A 26122-nucleotide genomic window follows, 5' to 3' on the forward strand; every position below is an offset into this window, starting at 1 on the left:
AGGTAAAAGGTGTCCTATGCGCCGATAAGTTAAAAGGCTGCTTTGATTGCAGATATTTTGTAAGAAAGGATGAAAAACCGAACCAAAAAATACAAAAATAACACACAAGGTGCGGTCAACACAGCACCCAATAAAGGCAGCCTCACCATAAAGTTGTTCAAAAAACGACAATATTCCACAAGAATAGTCCAATAAATAAAACGAAGATTTATTCCAATGATCAGATTAAGTGCTTTCTTTTCCAAAACAGGAAACTTCATCACTTGATTGCAGATAACCTAGCATTATAGACTAAGACTAACATATCCAAGCGCTTTCCGTTAAGAGTCATAACAAAGGATGATGTAATTTGTTAGCTATTTGGAACAGTTGCCTGATTAGAGAAAAACCTGACCTTTTGCCTGCCGTGAAAAAATAAGTAACTGCTCAGACTGGCTGAAATCATTATTTTCTGCCACACAATTCCTCAGCTTTGTGTGAACACTGAAGATGTACAAGATTCTATCACTTCTGTTTTAGGGGTTAAGTCATGAGAATGGCAGTTAAATAGTCAGACTAAACACCACTTCAGAAACCACCTCTGGCATGAAGGAAGAGCTAATTCGGAGAGTCACCCTGTCTTTATGGAATAAGATATCTGGCTCTTTGTGCATCAGGGTGTATAGTTCAGAGGTATTTCAACCCGAGGTAACAGAACCAGTGCAGGTGTCCGAGGAGTTGGGTTAGAAGGAAGACAAAGTTAGTTCTTCCTGGACAAATTTAAGGCTCTCAGAGAACAGTCTGCTTTCATAAGTAAGTTTAATTATGAAAAACATTGGAACAGCAGCTTCGGTGTTGAGTCGGTCAACAGAGAAAGGGCCCTATGGTAAGGTAAGCTACAATGGCAGACAGAAGTACCTTTTTATTGAAGCTTGCCTAAAAGGTCGTGAGTGAAAAGTACAACTAAGTGTCGAAGAACTTCTGGTTCTATGGGAAAACAAACCTGGCATGATGCCCATAAGCTCACATCATAAGGAAAGACTCTTCCATTTAGCTAAATATGATGTTTCGGATCACAGCATCATTGGCTCCTAGAGAAAGTGAAGTAATATCTCTATGAAGCTAATCATGAAAAGGATCGGGCTGAGTTTATCAAATCTGTTAGAAAGCAAAATCTTTAGACCGGGATACACAACAGACCTCTCCTAACTTAGCAGGTAATGGGTCTTAGGAAGAAATGCAGGCTCTTCTTTAGTCACTGGGGCAAGAAGGAATTACTATGTCAGTCATCAAAGGTGTGGATAGAAAAAAATGAGGTTTGATCCATCTATCCAGGAATTATGGAGAATCCTGTGTATTAGCAAAATGGATTGTAAAATATAAAGACCAATTTCCATATGACAGAAAATTAACTGCCCAAGTTTCCCATATATGATTATTTTGACAAAACTTCCTCAGTTGGCAGTTTCTCTTGGAGGAACACCACTCTGTCTCCAGCTTTCTTAGTAAATTCTTGAAGAAAGCAGGAATCAGACACCAATGATGGCTGTTTAGTTTTGACCTGGTTAAATGAGATGATTCGGTGTTCAGGTTTGAGGTGATGTAGGGTGACTGAAGACAGAGACCCAGGGAAAAAAGATGTTTTTCAAGGCTTCACTGGTAGCATGTACAAGTTGAATGAATGAGCCTGCCTTTGTTTGTTACCAGAAACTCATGGATACAACCCATCATTTCCTTTAGGGTGATGTACCTTTTGATCATGGACTTCAGTACCTGCTGATACAAACATCTGAACTCCTCTATGACAGACATGACAGGAGTAAACTCATTGCTTAATGGGTACTTGTGTTGTTCAAGTTCCACTGGACTTGGCAAAGGGAGTTATTAGGATAAAGACTGACATAACAGTTTAAGGCTTTTAAGAGTATCTATGCTCACAAATTGTCTGTCTTCTTCTGGATCAGACTGCAGAAGAACTGGCTTAGCTGCAAAACACTGCCCTGTGGGAGAAAGTTGTTGTTCTGCCTGGTGTCTTTAAAAAACGCTGAGAAAATCTTTGTCCTTTATCAGCAGAAGGCTTGAATTTGGACACATTCAGAGAAGATTCCATTTTGAAATGGCAATGGATACTGTATTTCATGGCCCTCTGTATCGCCTCCCTGAAGGTTGCTGACAGACAGTCATTCAGACAGAGGTAGATGTGCAGCCACTGGATCCTGAGATGTTACATACCAGTGTTAAATAACTAGGTGCTATGGGCAAAATAAAGGTCAACTAAGTGAACTGAAGTGCTGATGCAACACAGTGAACCTCAGGAATTGTCTGCATTTCCTTTAGAAGGGTATGTATAAGTGAGTATTCTTTAAACATAGAGCCACTAAAACCACTTCTGGAAAATGTACTAGCAACAGTGGCTGAAGAGTTAGAACCTTAAACCAAAAACTCTTATGAGTATGTACAGCCAGGACAGAGCCAGCTACAGTATACCTCACATGGGATATCTTTCTTTGGAAACAGAAAAACCTGGAATGAAATTAATTTCCTTATGTCTGAAGGAGACACTTTCTATGGAGCCTATATGAAGGCGCTGCACCAAAACTTATTTTACTATTTCTTCTTGAAATGAGGGAGGGGGGAATAAAAAATATAGTTGTGTACACTTACCATCAAGTGTATTCACTGTTGCAGTCATCACATTTGAGTTATCTGCCTGCAGTAGCCCTCAGTCGGCCTGATTATCAAAGTCTTGAGTCCTGCGTCGGATGCGATTTCATCTTCCATGACGTCAGGTAGTCAGGGGTATAAAGCATGCAGAAGACGCCATTACATCAGTTTTTCTTGCACGAGATGTCACATGCCCCCACAATCATATACAAGGTTACACCTCCAACGAAAAGCAAATACACCAGAAAGCTTAAAGCAAGCAAGAATAGGTATATTTAATAGAAGTCAGGGGGCTGGAGGGAGGATAACCAGGACTGCAACAGTGAATACACTCGAACATCTACATTTATGCTAAGTGTACACAACTGTACTATGTTCTTCATGTTTCACTGTTGCAGTCATCACATTTGGGTAGATTCCCAAAGCTAAGGATGAGAGGAGGTAATTAGATAGCATTAGGACCAGCTATAAGGCCCTGCAAGACTGCAGTGGCAAAGCTAGCTCTGGATTTAGAAAACAATGGCAAGTGGTAATGCTTGGTGAAGGTATGTACAGAACTCCAGGTAGCAGCTTCTAGGATGTCCTTGGTAGGGACATCTCTGAGAAAGGCTGTAGAAGAGGTAGATGCAGCCCTGGTTGAATGTGGTCTTATCCCCTGTGGGGTAAGTTTTCCATGGTGTTTATAGCAGAAATGAATGCAATGGCCTATCCACTTAGAAATGGTTTGCTTTGAAATGGCCTTCCCCTCTGCCCCTGCAGCAAATGCAACCAGCAGCTGTTCAGATTTCCTGAGAGGCTTAGTCCTGTCCAGGTAAAATCTAAGTTGATGGTGCACGTCCAAGGAGTGCAGTATTCACTCTCCTTTGTTCTGTGGGTTAGAAAAGAAGGTTGGCAAATGAATGGACTGATTAAGGAGCACACTGGATACCACCTTGGGCATAAAGAAGGGCTTGGTCCTGAGGAACACCCTCTCCGCAGGAAAGATGATGAAAGGCTCCACAGCCATGAGGGCCTGTAATTCAGACACCCTTCTTCCTGAAGTGATGGCTAGAAGGAAGGCTGTTTTCCAAGAAAGGGATTTCAACTCTGCATTTGCAGCTGACCCAAAGGGGGGTAAAGTGAGCTTTTCCAATACAAAGTTAAGGTCCCAGGCTGGAGTGGGGGCTCTCCTGGGTGGTTTTAAGTTTTTGGCCCCTCTGAGGAATTGCTTCAGCAATGGGTGAGAGAAGAGGGGTGGTTCCGTACTGTAATGTGCTGAAATGGCTGAAGCATGAATTTTGATGGAAGAAAGGGAAAGGCCCTTGTGAAGCATCTCAGTTAAGTACTGAAGAATATAACGTACATTGGGCACCGCTGTGCCCATCCCCTGAGTTTGGCTCCAAGAACAGAATCTTCTCCATTTTTCAGCATTGGATTTTCTAGTACTAGGCCTCCTTGCCTCAAGAATGACATCCATCACTTGCTTACTGAGGGATGGTAACAGAGAGATCAGGTAATTAGCCAGGCTGCAAGGTTCAGGGTTTGAAACTGTGGGTGCAGATCTGGCTCTCCTGCTGGGACAGCAGGGCAGGGGTCTAAGGCAGGTGCCATGGAGCCAGCAGTGACACACTGCGCAAGGGGGTACCAGTGTTGGTGTGGCCAGTCTGGTGCAATCAGTATTGTCCTTGGTTTGTCCTGTTTGATCTTTAGTAGCACTTTGGAGAGAAGCGGCAGAGGGGGAAAGGCATAAACTGATTTTTCCAGGTGAAGGACAGGGCATCCACTTTCCAAGCTTGTTTGTGGGGAGACCTTGTGCAGAAATTGTCCAATTGACAGTTCTGAGGGGAGGCAAACAGGTCTATCTCTGGGCTCCCCCCATTTCTCAACATGTTGAATATCTTTGGTTCCAGTTTCCAGTCATGTGGGTTCATGAGATTTCTGCTTAGGTCGTCTGCCAGCATAATTAGCTTTCCTGGCAGGAACTGAGTCTGTAGGTGCACCTGGTGGCTCAAGGCTGCGTTCCACAGAGCCATGGCCAGTCTGCAGAGAGGGTATGAGTGGGTTCCCCCCTGCTTGTTTATGTACCACATAACAGTGGTGTTGTCTGTCTTTACCAATAATTGTCTTAGAAGAATGTGGTCCATGAAAGCTGTCAAAGCATTCTGTACAGCTAGCATTTCTTTTTGATTGATATGCAGGTGCATTTTACTTGGGTTCCATTTGCCCTGAATGCACTTCCCTGCCAAGTGAGCTCCCCACACATAGTCTGATGTGTCTGTTAGGGTTTGGGCGGCAGGGGGTAGAGTGAATGGCAGTCCCTTGTTTTGGTGGCAAGCCTCTGCCCACCAAAGGAACTCTATCTTTAGACAAGGTATGATAGGAATCATTGAGTTTAGATCTTGAGAATGTTGACACCATAGGCTTTTTAGATATCATTGTAGTTTCCTCATATGCAGTCTTGCATATGGAATTAGTAAAATGCAAGAGGCCATGAACCCCAGGGCATGCAGTATTTTCCTTGCAGATAGCTGGGTCTTTGTGGCCAGTAGTATGAAGTAGGCTGTCAAATGAACTTGTTTCTCTGGCGTGAGGCAGGCCATCTGGGAAGATGTAGTCAAGCTTGCTCCCAGGAATACAATTTGTTGGCAGGGTACAAGATGAGATTTCTTTTCGTTTATGGTGTACCCCAGAGAAGTTAATAATTTCTTTACAAATGCCAGATTTAATAGTATGTCCTGGCTTTCTACCTGAATTAGACAATCGTCTAGGCATGGGTATATTTGTATATTTATTTGCCAGCAAAATGCAACGACTGGAGCTAGGCACTTTTTGAATACACTGGGTGCAGTAGATAAGCCAAAGGGCAGTGCAGAAAACTGATAGTGCATGTAGCCTGCTCTGAAGCGTAGGTATCTTCTGCAAGATTCCCTTACTGGGATGTGCAGGTATGCTTCCTTTAAATCCAGTTTTGCCAACCAGGCATCTTTGCCTAGGCATGGAAAGCCACTGATGAAGACTTAGCATCTTGAAATTTGGGATTACCAAAAATATGTTTAGGATAGACAGATCCAGGATAGGACGCCAGGAATTGTCTTTTCTGGGTACCTGGAAAAGTCTTGAGTAAAAACCTTGTCCCCATTCTTCTTCTGGGACAGGTTGAATAGCTCTGATGCTTAAAAGAGAGAGAACTTGCTTTTGAGCCTCTGCCTACTGATTTGGGGGTAGGTCTGGCCAACCGTTTGGGGTTGGTAAGGAGTGGAAGTGGAATCTGTATCCTTGGGAAACTATATTTAAAACCCATTTGTCCTGGGTAATGAGTTGCAAATTTTTTGCATGCAGTGCTATCTTTCCCCCAAAAGGAACAGTCAGTTGAGCAGGGCTTGGAAGGTTTAAAGTTGTGATTGAGGCAGTTTACCACAGGGGGGAGTCTTACTACTCCCTGCTTTGGAAGTGGGAGCCCCCCACTACTTAGGCCTTTGAGTACCTTGGGACTGAAGCCTGGGTATTCTACTGGTTCTGGGTTTGGACTGAAGGCCTGGAAGAGGCAGGAAAGGACCAATTCTTAGAGGGCCAATGCCTACTAAATCTGGGAGGCTGTACTTGCAGGAAATCTTTAACAGTTTGCATAGATTTAGCTTTTTCCTCCATCTTTTTAAGTACTACTTCTGCTTTGTTGCCAAACAAGCAGTCTTGATTTAAGGGAGCATCCAGTAATTTAGCTTAAACATGATCTGGCCAAGATTGCTCCCTAAGCCAACCATGCCTTCTCAGTACATACCTAGTGACAGCAGCCCTGCAAGATGCCTCTAATAAATCAAAACCACATTGCAAAGTATGTTTTCAAACTTGTTCAGCAGAATGCATTAAATCCTGTAATTCTTTATTTTCAGCACAGTCAGGAATCAACACAATTTTCTGTTTAAGCAATCCAATAATATGCTGCTGATACTTCAACATATGAAACTGTCAGTTTAAGGCCCTAATGGCCAAAGTTGCATAAGTGTATACCTTCTTACCCCATCTATTCAGCGCCCTGGAATCTCTATCAGAGGGGGGTAAGTTTTTTGACAGTAGTAGCCTTAATGCCCTTGGGTCCCTGTGAAATGGTCGCAGGATCTGCAGTAGGATTTCTAAAGAGGAACTTGTGATAGTCGGGTACCCTATAATACCTATCAGGTTTTCTGGGAGCAGGAGGCAAAGTGTCAGGGGCCAGGCTAGATTCCAAGAAGGCATCATCTACAATGATATATATTAATAGTTGATTATATGTACATATTTTAATTATATTGTTATTTTTAGTATAAAATAGTAGTATTATTCACATAATGGAATGCATATCTGTATTAGATCCAGGTTTATTTCAATATTGTAGTTACAATGGTTTTCAATAGACATGATATATCTTGAAAAAGGGACATTTCCCTTTTAAGAATTCATTAATGAAAATCAATGACATCAATTAAGTAATTATTCAATATATTATATTGTATATAAACCTTGTGTTGAGTAGCAGTATGTATTCTGAAGAAGTTCGTATGAACGAAACCTAGGTCAATAAAGAAGTTTTTGAAGAAGAACGAGTGGTGGCTTTTCGGTTGGGTTGGTTCCAGTTCTAGTTGCCTAAAGTGATTTTTTACAACTTTGGATTTTGCTTTTCATCTCCTTATTGGCATCGACTACATCTTGCTTTTTAACATCAGGTCTGTTGTATATACTGGTTACTAGTTTCCATGGCGAGTGAGAGTGGTTCGGTGGATGTCGGGAGCATGTTACAGCAAATATGTGAAACTTTAAAAGAACATTCGGTTCTTATACAAAAAATATTAACCAAGGAAGTGGTGGAATTATCGCATTCAGGGGATAGTTTTGGTTTACCCCTTACACAACCTACGCCACCTACTGTATCAACGCAAGGTAAATCTGATGCATATAGTAAAGAAAAAATCATTAGAGACATAAACTGTTGGAAAACTACTGCATTTAATTTTCAAAATGTCAGCACTTCACAACGTTTACCAACTGAAGTGATGTCTGAATCAAAACCTATGCAAGAAATGCTAAAAACATTTGAGACAAAATTGTTTAAACTTAAACGGACACAACTGGAGAACTGTTATTTGACACGTAACATTGAATTGAGAATTATACCCAAAGGTTTACGGCTCTGGCGATATCCCAATGGCTGTGAACATAATGTTAGTATGCTCAAAGAATTACATGACTTTTTTGACAACTGTGGCATCCGTTTGATGGAAATAATGGTAAATCACAATAGTATGAAAATTGAAGAATTATTAAATCAATTAGATGAATTAAATCAAAACATCTCAAAAGATCTTCTTTTCGAACATATATATGATCAGTACACGCACAGTTGTGACATTTTGTTTCAAAAGAAAAATGTCAAAATTCAACGTGACATACAAAGATATGCAGAACAACAAGCATATCCAAAATCTGGAGGTTCAAAGGGTCAACACCATGGTAACCAGCACGCAGAGAACTTTTCGGCAGTTGTAGATGACGTCAATCCGCCGTATGAGGGAGATGACAAGAATACTCGGAATGAGGGCGAGGACAGCATAGAGGAAGGCGTTAGGAGATCTGATCGGCTGAAAAACCAAAACGAGTACTATAACCAACAGGAATTCAACAAAAAAGGCGCTAAACCGAAACAGACTTTTTTGGGACATTACAAAGCAGGCGGAAAGCGGAAATAAGTGTAACTACAGATTTAGTAGTACAGGCGGGGACAGATAGAGTGGAAACAAGTTTTTTTGAACTTCCTCACATTCAACAGCCGCAGGAAGTTGACAACAATACATTAACTGTGAGTACGCCTTGCCTTGATATTGGCATTGGTTCAACTGAACATATAAAACAATGTACAAGTTTGATGTCCCTTTACCAGAATTTAAACTCTGTAGTTGACCATGAGAATATTATATGTGATCTGTATAATAGTAACAGCTTTTTAGTACCTAAGGGGAAACAAGATGGTCATGATAATACAATTGATGATGCACTTTTGGAACTAAGCATATACCAATATAATGAAAGTGAGTTTAATGACAAGATTGATAAAGTGTATTATGAAAATACTGGCAAGCAAATATATGAGAATGAAGAATATCATTATGAATATTGTAATGAAGTTAATTTTTATATAGACTGTAATCCAGACCATTATTCAGTCAACAATCACAATTGTACAGAATTACAAGTTATAGATACAGATATATATTTCAATGGAGATACAGTACCTGACATTAATGATTATGTTTTTTTAAGTAACCCTAACATAGTGACAAATGCAAAACATGATTTTAAAGTATATAATTATTCTTCAAAGAACATAACTGTGGAACATGCTGATTTATTTTCTAAGGGGTTTAATTTTATTCCTTGTAAAAAAGGCAACATAGTAGAATCTATATTGGATTTAAAGTTATTTTCACGGAAATTGAACCTAAAAGCATTTTTTCACAATAAAATAGATAATCAAAGTCAACAACATAAGCTCTTTACAAAACCTAGCTTATTCAACCCACCCATGAACGATGAAATAGCGAATTTTGAAAAAAGAAGTGAATACGAAAGTTTTATAAAAAATATAAGTGCAACATACATTCAAATATGACTCAAGAAGAATAAATATTACTTAATGATATCAGTAATGACTTGAAATTAAGAATTATGAGGCCAGATAAGGGTAATGGTATAGTCATATTAGACTATAGTGATTATAGTTCCTACATGACTAATATGTTACTAAGTGACACATATGTTGAAATAAGTAAGAATCAAGTGAATATAGCTTTTAAAAGAATAGAAATATTACTAGATGATATGTTATACCAGGGGGAAATTACTGAGAATGAACATGAATATTTACAGAATGAATATCCAGTAATAAGTGGTATCTTTGGGATACCAAAGATACATAAAGGCCTCAATAATCTACAATTTCGACCAATTGTAGATGGGAATAGAAGTATAACATGTAATATAAGTCATTACTTGGATTATTTCTTCAAGGAGAGCATGAAATGTTTTACTTATATAACAAAAGATTCATGGGATTTTTTGAGTAAATTAAGAGAAATAGAAATGAAAAATGAATATACTTTTGTAACAATTGATGTCGTAAACCTTTTTACAACAATTCCTCATGATATTGGCCTAATATGGCTTGAGGAACAATTGTTTGAGACACATTTATATGAACAAGAACAAATTAATACATTAATAAATTTGATGGATATTGTCTTAAACAATAATTTTATATATTTTGAAGGAAGCTATTACCAGCAAGTGCAAGAAGGCCCGTGTTGAGGCAGGAGTAGGAATTCCCTAAGCCTCTTTTTAGAGTCAGAGTAATCCTGGATTTCCCAGCGGAAATGCTCCCTAAGAGTATGCAAGGTTTCACCAAAACAGAAATCCTCTGGAGGGGAAGCAGACGGAAGAGAGTCCTCTGCATCAGAATCCTCATAGGTAGATAAGGGAAAATCCTGGTCATCAGAGAAAAGAGAAAAGAGAAATTTCAGAATCCATCAGAAGAATCAGAAGGAAAATCAGTCCTAGGTCTCTTAGAGGGAGAAGGGTGGCTTCCCCTGATTAGAGTAATAAGGTGTCAGCCATTTTTATTATTTGTTTTTTAGGCATAGGGGCCTGACCATGCAGTCTGGGCGTCGGTTTTCTGGGCATGGCTCAAGTTTTACGTCTAGAAGAAGAAGATAGCATCAGTTTAATATGCAATTCAGTAGGCCTGAATACACCCTCAGAAGCCGGTGCCTGCACAGCGGCTCTGGACACATCCAAGGTAGAGTCATCCGCAGGTTGCACAGTTGAAGCATCTCGCGGCATACCAGACTCTGAATGGGTCTCAGTAGAGGCCTGCGAATCTGAAGTAGTGGGTATCAGGGGCTGTGAAAGTGCCTCATGGAGTACCGGCGAACTGGCGACTAGCTTAGGAGAAGCGTCGTCGGCAGCTTTGGACCTATGCAGTCTGTCTCTGTCTTTATCTTTGCGTTTTTTCAGAATGTCAGTAGTCGGGCGGCTTACCGAAGCCATTTCTGGATAACTGAACCGAGTACCAAAGTATTTAGATGCAAAAATGAACAGACGACGAATAGTACGAGGTTTGAATAAGGCACAAAACCAACAGAGAGGTATGTCGTGGTCTGGGCCTAGGCAAGGAATGCAGTACGAATGAAAATCTTTGAGGTATTTGCTTTCCACAAGAAATACAATTGACTTTAACTGACAAATCGGTTTAGAGCAAGAAAAAGGATCCCCAACTGGGTACTTGGCTTAGTTGAAAATTCGGATCTGAAACTCGAAAATGAAAATTTCAGGAGTCAGCCGACCGGCACTTGCGAACTGCTTCTGCTTCGGGCACAGCACGGCAAGAAAGACTGATGTAATGACTTCGGCTGCATGCTCTATACCTCTGACTACCTGACGTCATGGAAGATGAGACAGCAACTGACGCAGGACCCAAGACTTTGATAATCAGGCTGACGGAGGGCTACCTGCAAGCAGATAACCCAAATGTGAAGACTGCAACAGTGAAACACGAAGAACATCAGGAAACACAATCAAGAAACCAGGGAAGTCTTTGAAGTCTGTAAACTGACGAAATAAGCTCCTTTAACCATGTACAAACTGTGTACTGGTACCAGCAAAATACAAACACCACACACCATGAAAAGATGTGTGAAGCTGCAGGAACCTAATTATCCAAGGTCTTCCAGAAAAAAACACGAAATTCCAATTCCAAACCACAATTTATTTCAAAGTTAAGCACTTTCATCTTTTTCAAAGTTAAGCACTTTCATCTTTATGAAAAGACATTCTCAGAACTAAAAATTAAAATAATATACACTTTAAATTCACCAATTAGGTTACTTCTAAACAATAAAATTAAATAAAATATTTGAGGTCACTAATTACTTCAGTGCACCCTATTAACAATTGACAAGTCTTAAAAAAACAATGTGAGCTGAAATGGCAACAAATTTTGAATGCCATGAACCCCCCCCCCCCCCCCGGACTTAACGAATACTGCTCCATTAACTGTTTTGAATTTGAGACATTTGGAGGTGTAATTTTCAAGTGTTTCGATATATATATATATATATATATATATATATACACACACACACACATATATATATATATATATATATATATATATATAGTTAGTATCTATTTAATATGCGTCTTAGTATAATCAATTTTACACTCGTCCAATACACAAAGGAGGAAACTCCACAGATATAACAAATTTTAGACCCATAGTCACACTCTCACCACGCCCCAAAATTCTGGAAAAATATATACACAATCAAGTCTTACATTACCTTCTGCAAGAAAATCTACTCACACCTACCCAACATGGCTTTCGTCCCATGCACAGCACTACAACAGCTCTCCTGTCTTTCCTAAACTATGTATCATGAGCTAGAGACAGTAACAAACTTATTTCCTGTCTCTTCATTGACCTCTCTAAAGCCTTTGATACAGTCTCTCATAAACTACTTCTCAAACTAGCAAACTTGCACTTCTCTCCATCCACCATATCTTGGTTTAACAGCTACCTCTCTGATAGACTCCAATCAGTCAAATGGCTCTCAGATTTCTCCCCTCTTCTTCCTGTTAAAACGAGTGTTCCACAAGGCTCCATCCTTGGGTCACTTCTTTTTAACATCTTTACCAACCTTCTCTACTCCTCCTGTCCTGGATCCTCACTGACACAATACGCAGATGATTCTGCACTTATCACTACTGTTGAATTACCAACTCAACTAAAATCAGACACACAGTCCTCTTTTAACTCTGTAAAAAACTGGCTATCTGAAAGCCAACTTATCCTTAATCCAAAGAAAAACAAATTACTACTCTTTCTCCCTAAAAACCTTAACCACATAAAGTCTTCTTTCTCCATACTGTCACAAAATAATACTCAAATGCAGGTGGACACCAGTACAAAACTCTTAGGTGTTACTATTGATGATTTACACGTCAATAATTGTATCCGAAAAACACATCTCAAGCTAGGTCTCCTCTACAGAAACAAAAAATGTCTTACCAAAACAGCAAAACTAACCCTTTGAAATGTCTACCTCTTACCCACTTTACAGCTCCCAAATTCTCACCAGCCTCAACAATGGACTACTAAACAAGTTAGAAACAACTAATAACAGGATTGCCAGATTTGCTGCCCAAAATTCTTACAAGTCCCATCACTGTCTCTCACTAAAAGAACTAAAGTGGCTAGAATTACCTAACCTGCTTCAGTATAATCAGTTTCAGATTATTCATTCCATTCTCTACAAACCCTCTTTCTGTCCAATGATCTCATCTCTAATCTCTCATTACCTAGCCACTAGATTACTTTGCAGTTCTGAACAAGGCCTACTAAAAATCTATAAACCAAGGACCAAAATGGGTCACCTAGTCTATAGATTTAACCCCGCCAAGGCCTGGAATAGCCTACCACTAGATATACAATCCCTTGAACATCCCAATCAATTCAAAACTGCTACAAAAAATACCTTTCTTGAAAAATGGACTTGCCAATGTAATTATCCCCCGTAAACACTCCCCTATAACCTTCTACTTCTCTTCCTTCCATTCAATAAACAAACCTACTACTATATCTTCTCCTCTTGGTACATCACTGTACAAACATAACTAGTAAAATATTTCAGCTATCTAACTATTGCACTATTATGTATATAATATGTAATTATGAATGTATCCCTCTGATGAATGTATTTCTATGCATTTCACTTGCCACAGTTGAATGTATGACACTGTAATGCAATAATGTGTGGTACTGATGAATGTAATGTGTGGCACTGTAATGCAGTTATCTGGGGGTACTGATGAACGTACCTCTATATGTATTCAATATGCACAATTTCTATTTTCTGTTGGAGCTTTTCTCCTCGAGCCTCCACTGAAAATGGGCATTTGTAGCCCAAATGCTGTGGAAGCGTTGTCGCCTCATAGCAAGACGTCCCATTCGATTCTCAGCTAGAGCATCTTCTGTGTGGGAGGCATACGTGAATGGGGCGTGCCTTCGTTGAAAGTTGTGCGTCAGGGCTGGTAACCCGGTACGTAAAAATCCACTACCAATCATTAGCGGACCCCTAACCGGGAAAAGCTGAAAGACACAAACATATATATATATCTATATATATATATATCTATATATATATATATATATATACACACACATCTTCTATTTACATACATACATATATACAGAGTTTTTATACAAACTTGTATAAAACCTACTTCCAACTTGGTTGAAAGTAACCTAATTGGTGTATTTAAAGTGTGCATTATATTTCATTTTCAGTTCTGAGGAAGTCTTAATACAAACGCGAAAAAGCTTAACTTGGAAATAAATTGTGGTTTGGAATTGGAATTTTGTGTTTTTTTCTGGAAGACCTTGGATAATTCGGTTCTTGCAGCTTCATACAGGTTTTCATGGTTTGTGTCCTTTAACCATTTGTACACAATTTTACTGAAACTACTTTTAAACTGGAGAGCTACATGAAGAGAACAAGGAGATGGCTACAGGGAGATGAGAGGAAACAGTACTGCCTAATGGAATTCTTGTGGGGGGAATATTCCTGTTGCGTCCTTGTGCCACAGTCTCTTCCCAGGACTGCCTCCTCTTCAAAAGCTATTTTCTGTCTGAACCAATCTGCACTGGACTGCTGCATACAGATGAGACCGTTTTTGGTATGCAAGTTCCTATTATGCCTGAGGAAGGATGGGTGATATAACTGTTTAGCAGACTGATTCCATGGTCTTAGTCTTCTCTAGTTTCTCAAAAAGATTAAGAGGAACCAAACAATAAGCTCTTGCCAGTGGGGTCGATAAGCAACTGCTTCAACATCTTTCATTAAAAATGTGAATTCGTAGCCCTGCATGCCTTATTATTGTGCTTGTAGATGCATCCCTGATACAGGCTGGCATTATACCAACAGCTGACTGCAAGCTTACTCTCCTTGAAAGCTGTTTCGGTAAGCCTACTAATTCTATCCTGCATGGTCTCGTTTTTTTTATTTTAGAAGCAATATCCTCAGATTGTCCCTTTGGTATTTTATATATAACATATTGAGACAGTTTTACAATAGTGAACAGAAAGGAAGCTTTCTGAGGAAACCGATATAAAGGAACAAACTTTTTCTCTATGGATATATGCTAGAATACGAAAGAAAGAAGCAGAAAATGAATTTTTGGGAGAAACTGAATGTATAAAAGGTTTATGAATGAGGATACTTCCTAAAGAGAATTTCTTTACATAAACTGCCAATGAAGGGGAGTAGGAAATACAAAGGGGAAAGGAACAGAAGTTTAGTGTAATAGGATGGCAGGTAAATGAAACAAGTATATATCATTTTATTGAATGCAACAAAGTAAAACGTTATTTGGTTATCAAACTTTTTTCAGACAAAAATTTTAAGAAAAATGGATAAGAATATTGAATTTATGCATAAAAAGGAAAAAAAAAATGGAAAACTGATAATGGACTGATGGTGTACTTGGTTTGCTTGGGAAACATATGATTTCACTAAACAAACAGTGAAATGTGAACAATGTTATTAAAAAGGTTTTGCTTCTGTCAAAAGGTGTATGAGCTAAAAATTTTAATGTAAAATGAAAAAGAAATAAATTTAAATATATACACACCTCTAAACAGCTCATAAAAGTACCCCTACCTGGTACTGACCTAAAGACACAGTCAGAAAAGACACATTTCTACAACTCTATCCAGGATTCTGCTCTGCCTGCATGTGGAAGCATACAAGGCCTTGGAGAAAACCCTGAACTCCTGCTGGCATGCATGAAAGCTACTGCAATGGATGTGTACGTGTACAGATACTTATACAGAATATATTCAACTTAAGAACCTACCAGTCCTTCCTGTGGGCCTCTGAATCCAAATATAAGAAAGTTGATTTAAAAGCATCTTCATATTCCAAGAATAATACTAAGGTATTCTGTAGGGTTCAATAATGAAGCCACAAGAGGTTCAAGTACCTTTTCTGAGAGTGACACCTCTTTTCCTTAAGCTTCATTTGTTTTTCTAGGTCTATATTACGTGATCGAACACTGAAATGTTCGAACACGTAATAATCGACCCCTAAATATCGAACCGTCAGAATGTCAAACGGTTCAATGGAGATCTCCGTACAGTGTGGACATGGAAGTTTTCCATTGTCTGCACTGTAGTGCGATCTTGGAGTTGGTATATTTAAGTAGCGGGGCGTGTGGAGGGTGCAGTGGGGCTTGCCCCCCTGCTTAGAGCATTTTAATGGTTTATTTGGGGTTTTTTTTTTTTGCCGTTCGACATTACGGCGTTTCGATATTTAGGGGTCAATTATTACGTGTTCAAACATTTCACGGTTCGATCACATAATATAAACACGTTTTTCTCACCAAGTTCGCTCTCTCCCTAAAACAGACATCTTCTTCCAAACCTGATGTGGTATTCTACGCATTGGGTCATAACCAAGACAAAAGGGGATCTGGGATGAACTGGCCAAATCTTACTCACTTAACTCAAAGTGAGTGCAAGAACCTGGTCTTCAGAGAAGAAGCTGTCCCTGATGTCAAATGCTGGTCTCCTCTGATGTTACCCTATGGCAGAGGGCCACATATTCTTTGACAAAACGGTGGTAATTAGCAGCAAAGGTCAAGGCTCTTGCCACCCCCATAGTGCTTTTTTTAGGCAAGGCTCAAAAGACAAACACACCGCCGCAAATAGCACAAGTAACAAAAAACTGAGGGTAATGCTACTCAATGCCAGAAGTCTAAACCTCAAAATGCATACACTTGAGGCACTTAGTATGGAGAAAATCGATATATGTGGAGTAACAGAAACCTGGTTTAAGGCTCCAGAGAGCACCCCCAGCACCACCAGGCTACAACTCATACCATACATTTCGGACACAAAACCCGGACCGAAATACAAAAGGCGAGGGCATATCCATATTCATCAAGGATACCCACACTTCCAGTTTAGTGGCACAGCACGATGTTTTAGAGATCATCCACGTGAAACTAACAATGGACTGAACTGCAATTCAAATTGTAGCTTGCTACAGATCACCCACCTTGTCCCTGGACCCCCATTCTACATTTCTGGAAACACTGGGAATCATAAAGGTCCTACCAAACACCCTGATATTTGGGGATTTCAATTACCCAAACATTAACTGGGAGAACTACTCAAGTACTAACTCCTTTGCCCAACATTTCCCCTAAAATCTATAGACTCAAACGCCCTGGATCAGTTGATTGGTCAACACCCCCACCAGAGGTGACAACATATTGGACCTGGACATCACCAGCATGGGTGACCGGTGTTCCACACCGAAGGTCAACCCCTCGCTGGTTAGATCTGACCATAAACTAATCACTCTGGATATCCACATTCTGCCCCCACCCCCGGTCAAAGAAACCACCGTGAAAAACTTTTTCAAAAGCAAACATCACGTTACTTAAGACCAAGAAACTATGATCCCTCATAAAATCATCCAAGGCTAGCTTCGAAAGAAAAAATTGCCAAGGACTCCAAAGATAACCACAAGGCAGTCTTTAGCTATGTCAAGAATCTAAGTGGCAATTCCCAGATCTGCTTGGAGTTAGTGCAGAATGGCACAAAATACACTGAACCGACAGATACTGCCAACATCCTGGCAGACCGGTTCAGTGCAAACGTCACCCCCCTCTCACGCCCAAAAGGGCCTATAACCATACCAGAAGAATGTAGTGCCCCTGAAATCACAGACACTCAGGTTAAAACAGCCCTCTCCAAAGCCAAAAACACAGCATCAATGGGAACGGACGGTGTCCCAGGCGGCATCCTACATGAGCTCAAAGATGAACTAACCCTTCACCTAAACACACTGTTTAAACTCAGCATCTCCACAGGCTTACATGCTCATAGAGTGGTACACAGCAACAGTTATTCCACTCCACAAAGATGGAGCCACAAGAGACCCCGGGAACTATCGCCCTATAAGCCTGACTAGCTTGGTCTGCAAGGCTATGGAGAGCATCATCATGGATCTCATTAACAGAGATATTGGGAACCTCCAAACACTGGACCCTACCCAGTTCAGCTTTGTTAAGGGCAGATCATGCCTCCTAAACCTGGTGGACTTCTTTGAGACAGTTACCAAGGCTATAGACAAGGGAAAGGTGGTCCACACAGCCCACCTAGACCTCACAAAGGCCTTTGACACCACTCCGCATTCTGGTACTATAAACAAGCTCACCAGCCTGAGCATAAACCCCTACGTCATGAGACGGGTTGCCAACTGGCTCATAGAGAGAACCCACATGGTAACAGTGGAGGGATCTAGGTCTGACTCTAAACTAGTTACAAGTGGCATTCCCCGGGGCTCAGCCCTAGGACCCCCTCCTGTTCGGCATATACTTCTCAGAGGCACAGGATGACTATGGCTGACCAAATTCGCAGATGACTGCAAACTAGGGGCTATAACTGACTCTCTGGCTAACACGGACATCCTCCAAAAGGGTCTCACTGGGACAGATACCTGGTGTCAAAACCATGGCCTCAAGCTAAATGCCAAAAAGTGCATAGTCATTCTCTTTGGAAAAAACAAAGTACCCACAAATTACCACATAGGTGGTAGCCCCCTAAATACGGAAGACAAAATAAGGGATCTGAGGACCCAAGTAGATAGTAATCTCTCCTTTGAGAAGCACATTGCCAAAGTGGTTAGAAAATCCTTCTATGTGGCCCACCTACTTAAAAAAAAGAGTTTGCATCCAGAACAAAAGAGGTCATTGTGCCCCTCCACGCATCACTCATCAGATCCATCATAGAGTACAACGCCCCACTTGGGACGTACCTTACAAGACACCTGCAACAGCTGGAAAGACCACAGAAGTTCCTCACCAACAGGATCACTGGCCTCAAACAGATGCCCTATGCAGCTCGACTGAAGAAACTCCAGCTGTACTCGGTTGCATACTGCCTACTCAGATGCGATCTCTGCCTGACATACAAGGCCATGTCCAACCCAGAATTGATGGACATGCTCCACCTAAAAAAAAACATATCCCCTTGAGCCACATGCTCTAGGGAGCTAAACCTCACAACAATAAATAGGACGTGCTGGAGGGATAGATTCCTGTCCCAGAGACTTCCCATGCTCTGGAACAAGATTCCAATCTACATTAGGCAGAGCTCCTCACTAACACTCTTCAAGAGAAAACTTGACGAGTGGATGGGAAACAGGAAGTTTAGGCCGGGGATCACTTCAGTGGCTCTGCTGGACAGAGGCACAGGGAACTAATTTAAGGGGGCGACAAAAGCCAACACATTCCAGCTAGGCTTATAAATGCCTTTGGGCAGATAGCCTAGTACCTACCTATACACTAAAGGCTGAAGTCAATGTCAGTAGGCCAAGATGCCCATCCTTTGAGCATTAGTCCTCTTGCAGGAATAAGACAAAGCTCATCTTGTTCACAAGGAGGAAAGGTCAAAAGCTTCAGTGATGGTAAGTCCTTCCTGAGCCTCCTCTATCAAGATGGTAGTATGGATTAAGGGAAAAAACACTGGATGGTACAATCTGAAACAAGAGCTGGGTATCTTCAAAAGAAACCAATTCAATAAATCCAATTTCAAAAATCATAAATACCCAGTTTAAACATCTAGTCTCATCAACAATATAAAAATCTCTAATGGGTACATCCTGGTCTGATATTGTTTCAGTAGAAAGAAATACAACTTTTCAATCCTTGCGGCAATAAAGAAATGAAGATTGCAAAGTTTCTTCCTTTTTTTTCCCCAACAGTGTTTCAACAGAAATCTCAGATAAGGTAGAAGACCACATCTCCCATGCTGGGAATATGTCTTGAAAGTTGTGGAAGTCAGAATGGAAGGCAGAGGGCCCACCAGAAGCTGAGCCCCATGGATTAAGGGATTATACTGGAGCAGATAATTCTACAATGAACATCTAAGCATTTTTGTAGACATTTGTTATTGATTTATGCTCTGAGCAATTCAGTTGCTCAAGCCATACAACAAGTTACTCTCAAGTTCAATTTGGCTACTACAAACACAGCACTGTGCCTTTTGCTCCATTGTCTGTTCTAGCAAAACATGATCAATGTTATTTACCTGGCACTGCCACAAAAAATTTGACAGCATCTCGGTGACCATGGAAACAGAGTTGCGCATGTGCCATCGAACAGTATGGAATGAAAGTCCCAGGAGTTACTTTGTCACTGTTCTCATCACCATATACTCGAATTACACTCCCTGGACGGTTTGCAGTTCCTCCTGATATTTTATTTGCTAAAACAAAATATAAAACACTTTAAGACTTTTACGTCAAGCTAAAACACTTTCGGTTAATATTAAGCTGCTGTCTAAAAGCTTAAGCAAAACAAAAAAGGGAGACAAGGAAATAATTAAGGACCTGGAGAATACAAAGTGAAAAAGGGCATGCATGGCATTGACAGCATTCTGGTAATGGAGACAGTTTTATGCTAATCTAGCACTTTTTGTTCCTATGAAATGCTTTCCTACCCTATTACTGAAAAATATTTTGAACACTATTCCAGGAATACAGCTTGCATTTCTTAGTTTTTTTAAAGTATTTCCCCATGATTTTAATTACAGATGTTATTTACATTAGAATTAATTTTCAGTACTCTCCCCTTGTCTCATCACTCAAGCAAAAACACTGTCCTTGATCCAATCAGAAATGGAAAACTGTGGCACTTGACATACAGCAGAACTGCAACTGGAATTACTGGGGGAGAAAACTGCTAGGGAAATGCATTGTATTTCTCCACTGTAGTAAAACAGGGACAAAGAAAAAAAAAGGGCATATGTTTTTATTTCTCCTAGTTGAGTGGTTTCCTTCAGAGAAGGCAAATATCTCATAAATCTCATGTGAAGGTAAGCTTGAAGTCTATTTTAAATCTGAATCAACATTACAAGGACTATATAATATTTACTATATTTAACAAGATTAAACTGTTTTGTAACCATGTTTTGCAGACTTCTGCAATTTCACTGTTAAATAGATGGTCTTCGATGTTCATGCTAGTCACAAAAAATGTCTCCATTTCCTAGAGGGCATATATACAAAGACAAGCTATATGAAAAAGTTAATAATTTGTGTTAATAAGAAAGCATAAATAGAAACTTTGCAGAGTATTACTGTAGGAGGCAGTAAACAGGTACGTACAGAAGTCCAGCTGCAACATAAAGTGGTACATAAACTGCTTAGAAACTTGGTGGTTGATTTAGCAACATAAATCTGCAGAGATGCAGTAACTGCAAGTAGGAAAACGTTTAGGAACATACACAGGGGTAGTCTAGAGGGGAAAGGAATGACCAGAATTGGCAATTAGAAGCTGGAGATTAGGTCTGCGTTCACAAGCTGCACTTACCCCTCAGCCCTAGCAAACGTCCCTGGTGGAGGATAACAGCTATAGTGAGAGAGTAGGAAAGGGGAGAATGGACAGGTGTAACAGTAAAGGAGAAGAATTAATGAAAACCCAATATTCCAAAGGTCTGTTTTGTGCTGGTACCTACAGCTTTAAATTGCCAGAATAATGCAACAGCAGTTTCCACTAAGCAACCAAATGGAGCAGGAAACAACTATTTTTCATACACAAAAATGACGTTTTTAAAGACATGAAATGATCAGCAATATTAAAGTAACAAAGACAACATGCTGTTTCCAGAGTATCAGCTATCCTACATGCAAACAAAATGCACTTTTGATATAGGCAAATTCTTAAAATAAATGCAGTCACATATTGCTTACTGGAAAACTGAATTCTATCTTCTAACAGCACATTTTCATTTTATTGAGCATGATAACCAAACGCCATCTACAGGCAAAAAGGGGCTAAATGGATTCTGTTAAATGGGTTGTCTTATTCCATTTTCTCCCTCCCCTCTCCTTCAAAATATTACTTCTCATATACTCCATTGTAAGAAAGATTTACAAAAAAAACTAAGATACTGTTTTGGCCTATAAAGCTGCCAGGAACATACTTTTGTTGCTATTTCTGGCAACAAAGCACAAAGGCTGTTTATGCAGTTATAATGTTGTTCTTTTTTATAAGACTACCCACCATTAAGCAGCAGCTTAATACATTTCATTTAAATAGAAATATATTTAAAGGGAGGGACGACAACAGGTCGCAACTAATCATCATGTATGCTTGATAAACTACAGGAGGAAAACTGTGTAACCTTAACTCAGTTTAATAGACTTCTGTAGGTCTGCATGAGAAGCAGTTTTCAAAAACATGCATTAACATAAAATGAGTGCATGAATGAACACACAATGGAACATTTAACATTTATGGCAGCACCCCAAAAGCTCAGCAAATGTGAACTCTTCACAGATAGATTAGGCACCTACCATAACTTTAGATCTTCATGAACTGGAATCAGAATTACTTTTTATAAAAGTGTACTCCTTTAGCTACCAGACTGCAGTCCATACTGCATAAACTTTCACAGAGATTCACACTGGGTCTGTCTACCTACTGAAGTGGCTGCACTCTAAATAAGGTCAGTGAAAGAATGTACCTGAATGGGAGTGATATCCCACCCCAGTTCTTTCCAAGCAGCACTGCAATCAACTAAGAAGGGAAACTCCTTTAGGCAGTTACCCGAGATAAGAAAACAAACAAAACAATAACAAGAAAAATGAACCCCTCAAGGAATGGGAGGGCTGTAATTCTCCTGATTTCATGCTACGTAGATATGGCGTTATAGGCAGCTGCCTATGTTAATAATCTGTACTTCAAGGACTTTTAGTCACAGTGGTCTTACACAAATGCAAGGCTACCAAGCAGTTAACTAAACAAGTGGATAAAATTTACAAAACAAATCAGCTGAGAACTGCTTTAAAAACTCTGGTCTAGTCTTAGCTGCAACATTTAATCAAAAAAGCACAATGAAGCTGTGGGTAGTATACCAGGTCACAGCAGCCTATATATACTGGGTTAGAACCCCCTTAAAAGAAAGTTGTAGAAGCAGCCACTGGTCTTGTAGAATGATCCCTGATGCATCTTTACAATTACTTCACAATCAAGGAACAATATGATTCCACAAAGTAAGCTAAACAGGCAGAGACAGTGTACTTACCATCACCTCTGTGATTTCTTAAAGTGATATATTATGTGAGAATAACCAACTCAAGGACATCTGAACATCCAGCATGTTCAAAATCACTTTAACTGGACTGGATTGTTCTAGAAAATAAGTTGGCTGTTCTGAATGATTAAAAGTTCATTCATATACCACACTAGGAAGAAATAATGGAATGGTATGCAAATAAATTCCATTATTATAAAACACTAAAGTAAGTTTACTCGTATAGTCTGAATAAAAAAAAATGCCACTATATGGTTGAGAGGATCTTCATCTATTGTTGACTTCTGGGTACGATTCCAGTCCTCGGAACCAATCTGGCCGTTATATAGCTCCCGTCAGCAAAAATCTCTCGAGCTAACAGTCTCCCCACAATGCTCCTCTCTACATTACCTCAGATCGAGTTTTCAGACTTGCAGAACAACACCATGAGACCTAACTAAAGTCAGAAGCTATGTCCAAGGTGTACCCTAACAAGGAATTCCAGGACAGCAAATCGCTCCACCAGGACTCTATAGGAGGAGGCAAGTGAGGTGGGACGCAGGAATAGATAAAGATCGACAACACAGATGGAACACCATGGTAAGACATAACTTCTTTATCTGATGTTGTTAGTCTTCATCTGTTCTTGAGTTCTGGGACAGAGTCCTCAGCTACCTTAGATCCTGGGTCGCCTATGGAAGAATATTCCTGAGAACTACAGAACCAAAAGGAGGCTCTCCCCCTGGAGACCATATCCAATCTGTAATGAGTGATAAAACGTTATGTGGGGTAGCCCATGTTGCAGCTGCACAAATTTCAGACATGGACATTTTAGAAAGAATAACAACTGAAGTCACCATAGATCTGGTGGAATTGTGCCTTCACCGGCATAGGAAGTCTTAGATTCTTTTTCATGTAAATAAAGGAAATGTAGTCTCTTAACCATCTTGACAGAGTAACCTTAGGGACAGGTTTGGCCAAGGTTGTGCCTGCAAGAGAGACAAATAACTGTTCTGACTGTCTTAATTGCTTAGTTCTGTCCAGGTAAAAACATAACTGCCTGTTCACATCTAAACGGTGCAAGCAATATTCACCCTTATTAGAAAACTTTGGGAAGAATACAGGCAAATCTATAGACTGACTGATACTGGCCTCTGAAACCACTTCAGGAAGAAAGGACAGGTTAGTTCTGAGTTACACACTGTCTTTGTGGAAAACTAGATAAAAAGGGGCTATTAAAACACAGCTCGTAATTCGGAAACTCGTCTTGCAGAGGTGACAGCTATCAGAAGAAGCGTTTTCCAAGACAGAAACTTCAAGTCACAGGTAGCTGCAGGTTGAAAGGGGGGTAATGTAAGTGACTGCAAGACAAGCGTCAAATCCCATGGATATGAGACAAGATCCTTAAATGGAGGGTTTAAACGAATGGTGCCCTTAAGAAAAACATTACAAAGTCTGTGAGAGATTAAGGGCTGATAGCCAAAACCACTATGGAAGTTTGAAATAGCTTCTAAGATGACCTTTATTGTGGAAGCAAAAGCCCCTTTATCAAAAATGGTAGCTAGAAGCTCTAGAACTTTTTCCACTGGAGCTGAAAAAGGATCAAGACCATTATCACAAGCCCAGATAGAAAATCTCTTCCATTTACTACTGTAGAGATTCCTGGTGGATGGTTTTATGGGATGCCAACAAAATGTGTTGCAGAGGTGATGGAATGTCATTATGCCTGATGACTAATGGAATTGGAGAAACCAAGCCATCAGCTTGAGAGTCTGTAGACCGGGATGCACTAGTCCCTGGGGATGGGACAGAAGGTCCAGAATTGGGTCCAGAATTCATGGGCGGCGAAGTAGATGAGGCCACAGGAAGGGAAACCATATTTGTCAAGGCCAGTAACGTGCAGAGAGGATTACTTTGCTTCTCAACAGAGCTGCTTTCTTGAGGAAGAGAGGGATCAGAGGGAATGGGGGAAAGGCATAAAGGAGACCCGGGGGCCAATTGAGGAGAAGAGCGTCTCTAGGGGACTCCTCCTGAGGGGGAATTAGGGCAAAATAGCTTCTGCACTTGTTATTCAGGGGTGAAGCAAACAGATCACAGCAAGGCTGGGACCAGCAAAGGAAGATTTTCTTCGCCACTCTGAAATTTAGAGACCACTCGAGAGTCATGAGGATGCATCTGCTCAGTTTTGTCAGCAATCACGTTTGAACTCCCCGATGTGCATTGCTATTAGAAAGCAGTTGGAAGTTATGGCGCATTGCCAAACTCGAAGTGCTTCTTGACACAGCAGGTAGGACTTGGTTCCCCCTTGTTTGATGATATACTAGACTATGGACAAATTGTCTGACTGAATCGCTCTCATCCTTTGAGGTAGGGCAGAGAGAAATGCCTGCAACGCGAGGAGCACTGTCCTCAACTCCAGAATACTGATATGCAGACTGGCCTCGGAAGGGGACCAAGTGCCTTGGACTGTCTTTCCCCAGATAATGCCCACCCGCTGCCCCAATCTGGGAAACATCTGTGGTTATTATGGCCTTGAGCTGAGGAGGGCAAAGAACGGCTCAGAAGAATCTCTTTTGACTGCATCCACCAGGTTATGTCATCTTTGCATCATCTGGTTATAAAAACTGGATAATTCATGGGGTGGGTCAAAAACCGACCATTGGTTCATAAGAAGCCACTGAAGGTGTCTCATATGAAATCTTGCTAGTGGGACTAAAGTGATCACTGCTGCCATTGAGCCCAAAGCTTGCAGAATTAGCTAAGCCGGTATCTTGCTTGAATGAAGGATAGGCTGAACCAAAGATTGAATTTTCTGGAACCTGTGGTTGGGTAGAGATGCCACACAAGACAGTGTGTTTAGACTAGCCCTAATGAACTCCACACCCTGAGAAGGGATTAGTTGAGATTTCACAAGATTGACTATAATGCCCAACTGCTGAGATAGCTTCAGAATGAAATCCATTGTTTGAAGAAGTAGATGCCTAGTGGAAGCGGTGAGGAGCCAGTCGTTCAGGTAAGGAAACACACTCTGAATCCGTGCAGCCTCAAATGTGGTGTCACTGCTGCCATACATTTGGTGAACACCCTGGAGGCTGTGGTGACAGCACTTTGAATTGGTAGGGACAGACTCCTAACCAGAAGCAGAGAAACTTTCTTGAACGTTTGTCCATTTTTATGTGGTAATACGCGTCTTGAAAGTCAATACAGCACATCTAATTGTTTTCCTCTAGAAAGGGAAGTATTGACTGAACCATGACCATCCAAAATTTTGACTGCTGGACAAATTTGTTGAGAATGCTGAGATCCAAAATTGGTCTCCAGTCCCCTGTC

The 26122-nt window shown here is 40.4% G+C and overlaps 1 protein-coding gene across 1 annotated transcript in view; it reads right to left on the bottom strand.

Moving 5' to 3' along the window:
• SPAG9 (sperm associated antigen 9) overlaps window positions 1–26122 on the bottom strand; it is a 2484778-nt gene that overhangs the window by 194026 nt on the left and 2264630 nt on the right. The window contains exon 27 of the mRNA XM_044084932.1: window positions 19805–19981. Within this exon, the coding sequence (XP_043940867.1) occupies window positions 19805–19981 (177 nt within the window). The remainder of the gene's footprint in view (window positions 1–19804; window positions 19982–26122) is intronic.

Source organism: Protopterus annectens, chromosome 10.part0 (genome assembly GCF_019279795.1).
Source record: "Protopterus annectens isolate FY-2018-M chromosome 10.part0, PAN1.0, whole genome shotgun sequence".
Lineage (NCBI taxonomy): Eukaryota > Metazoa > Chordata > Ceratodontiformes > Protopteridae > Protopterus > Protopterus annectens.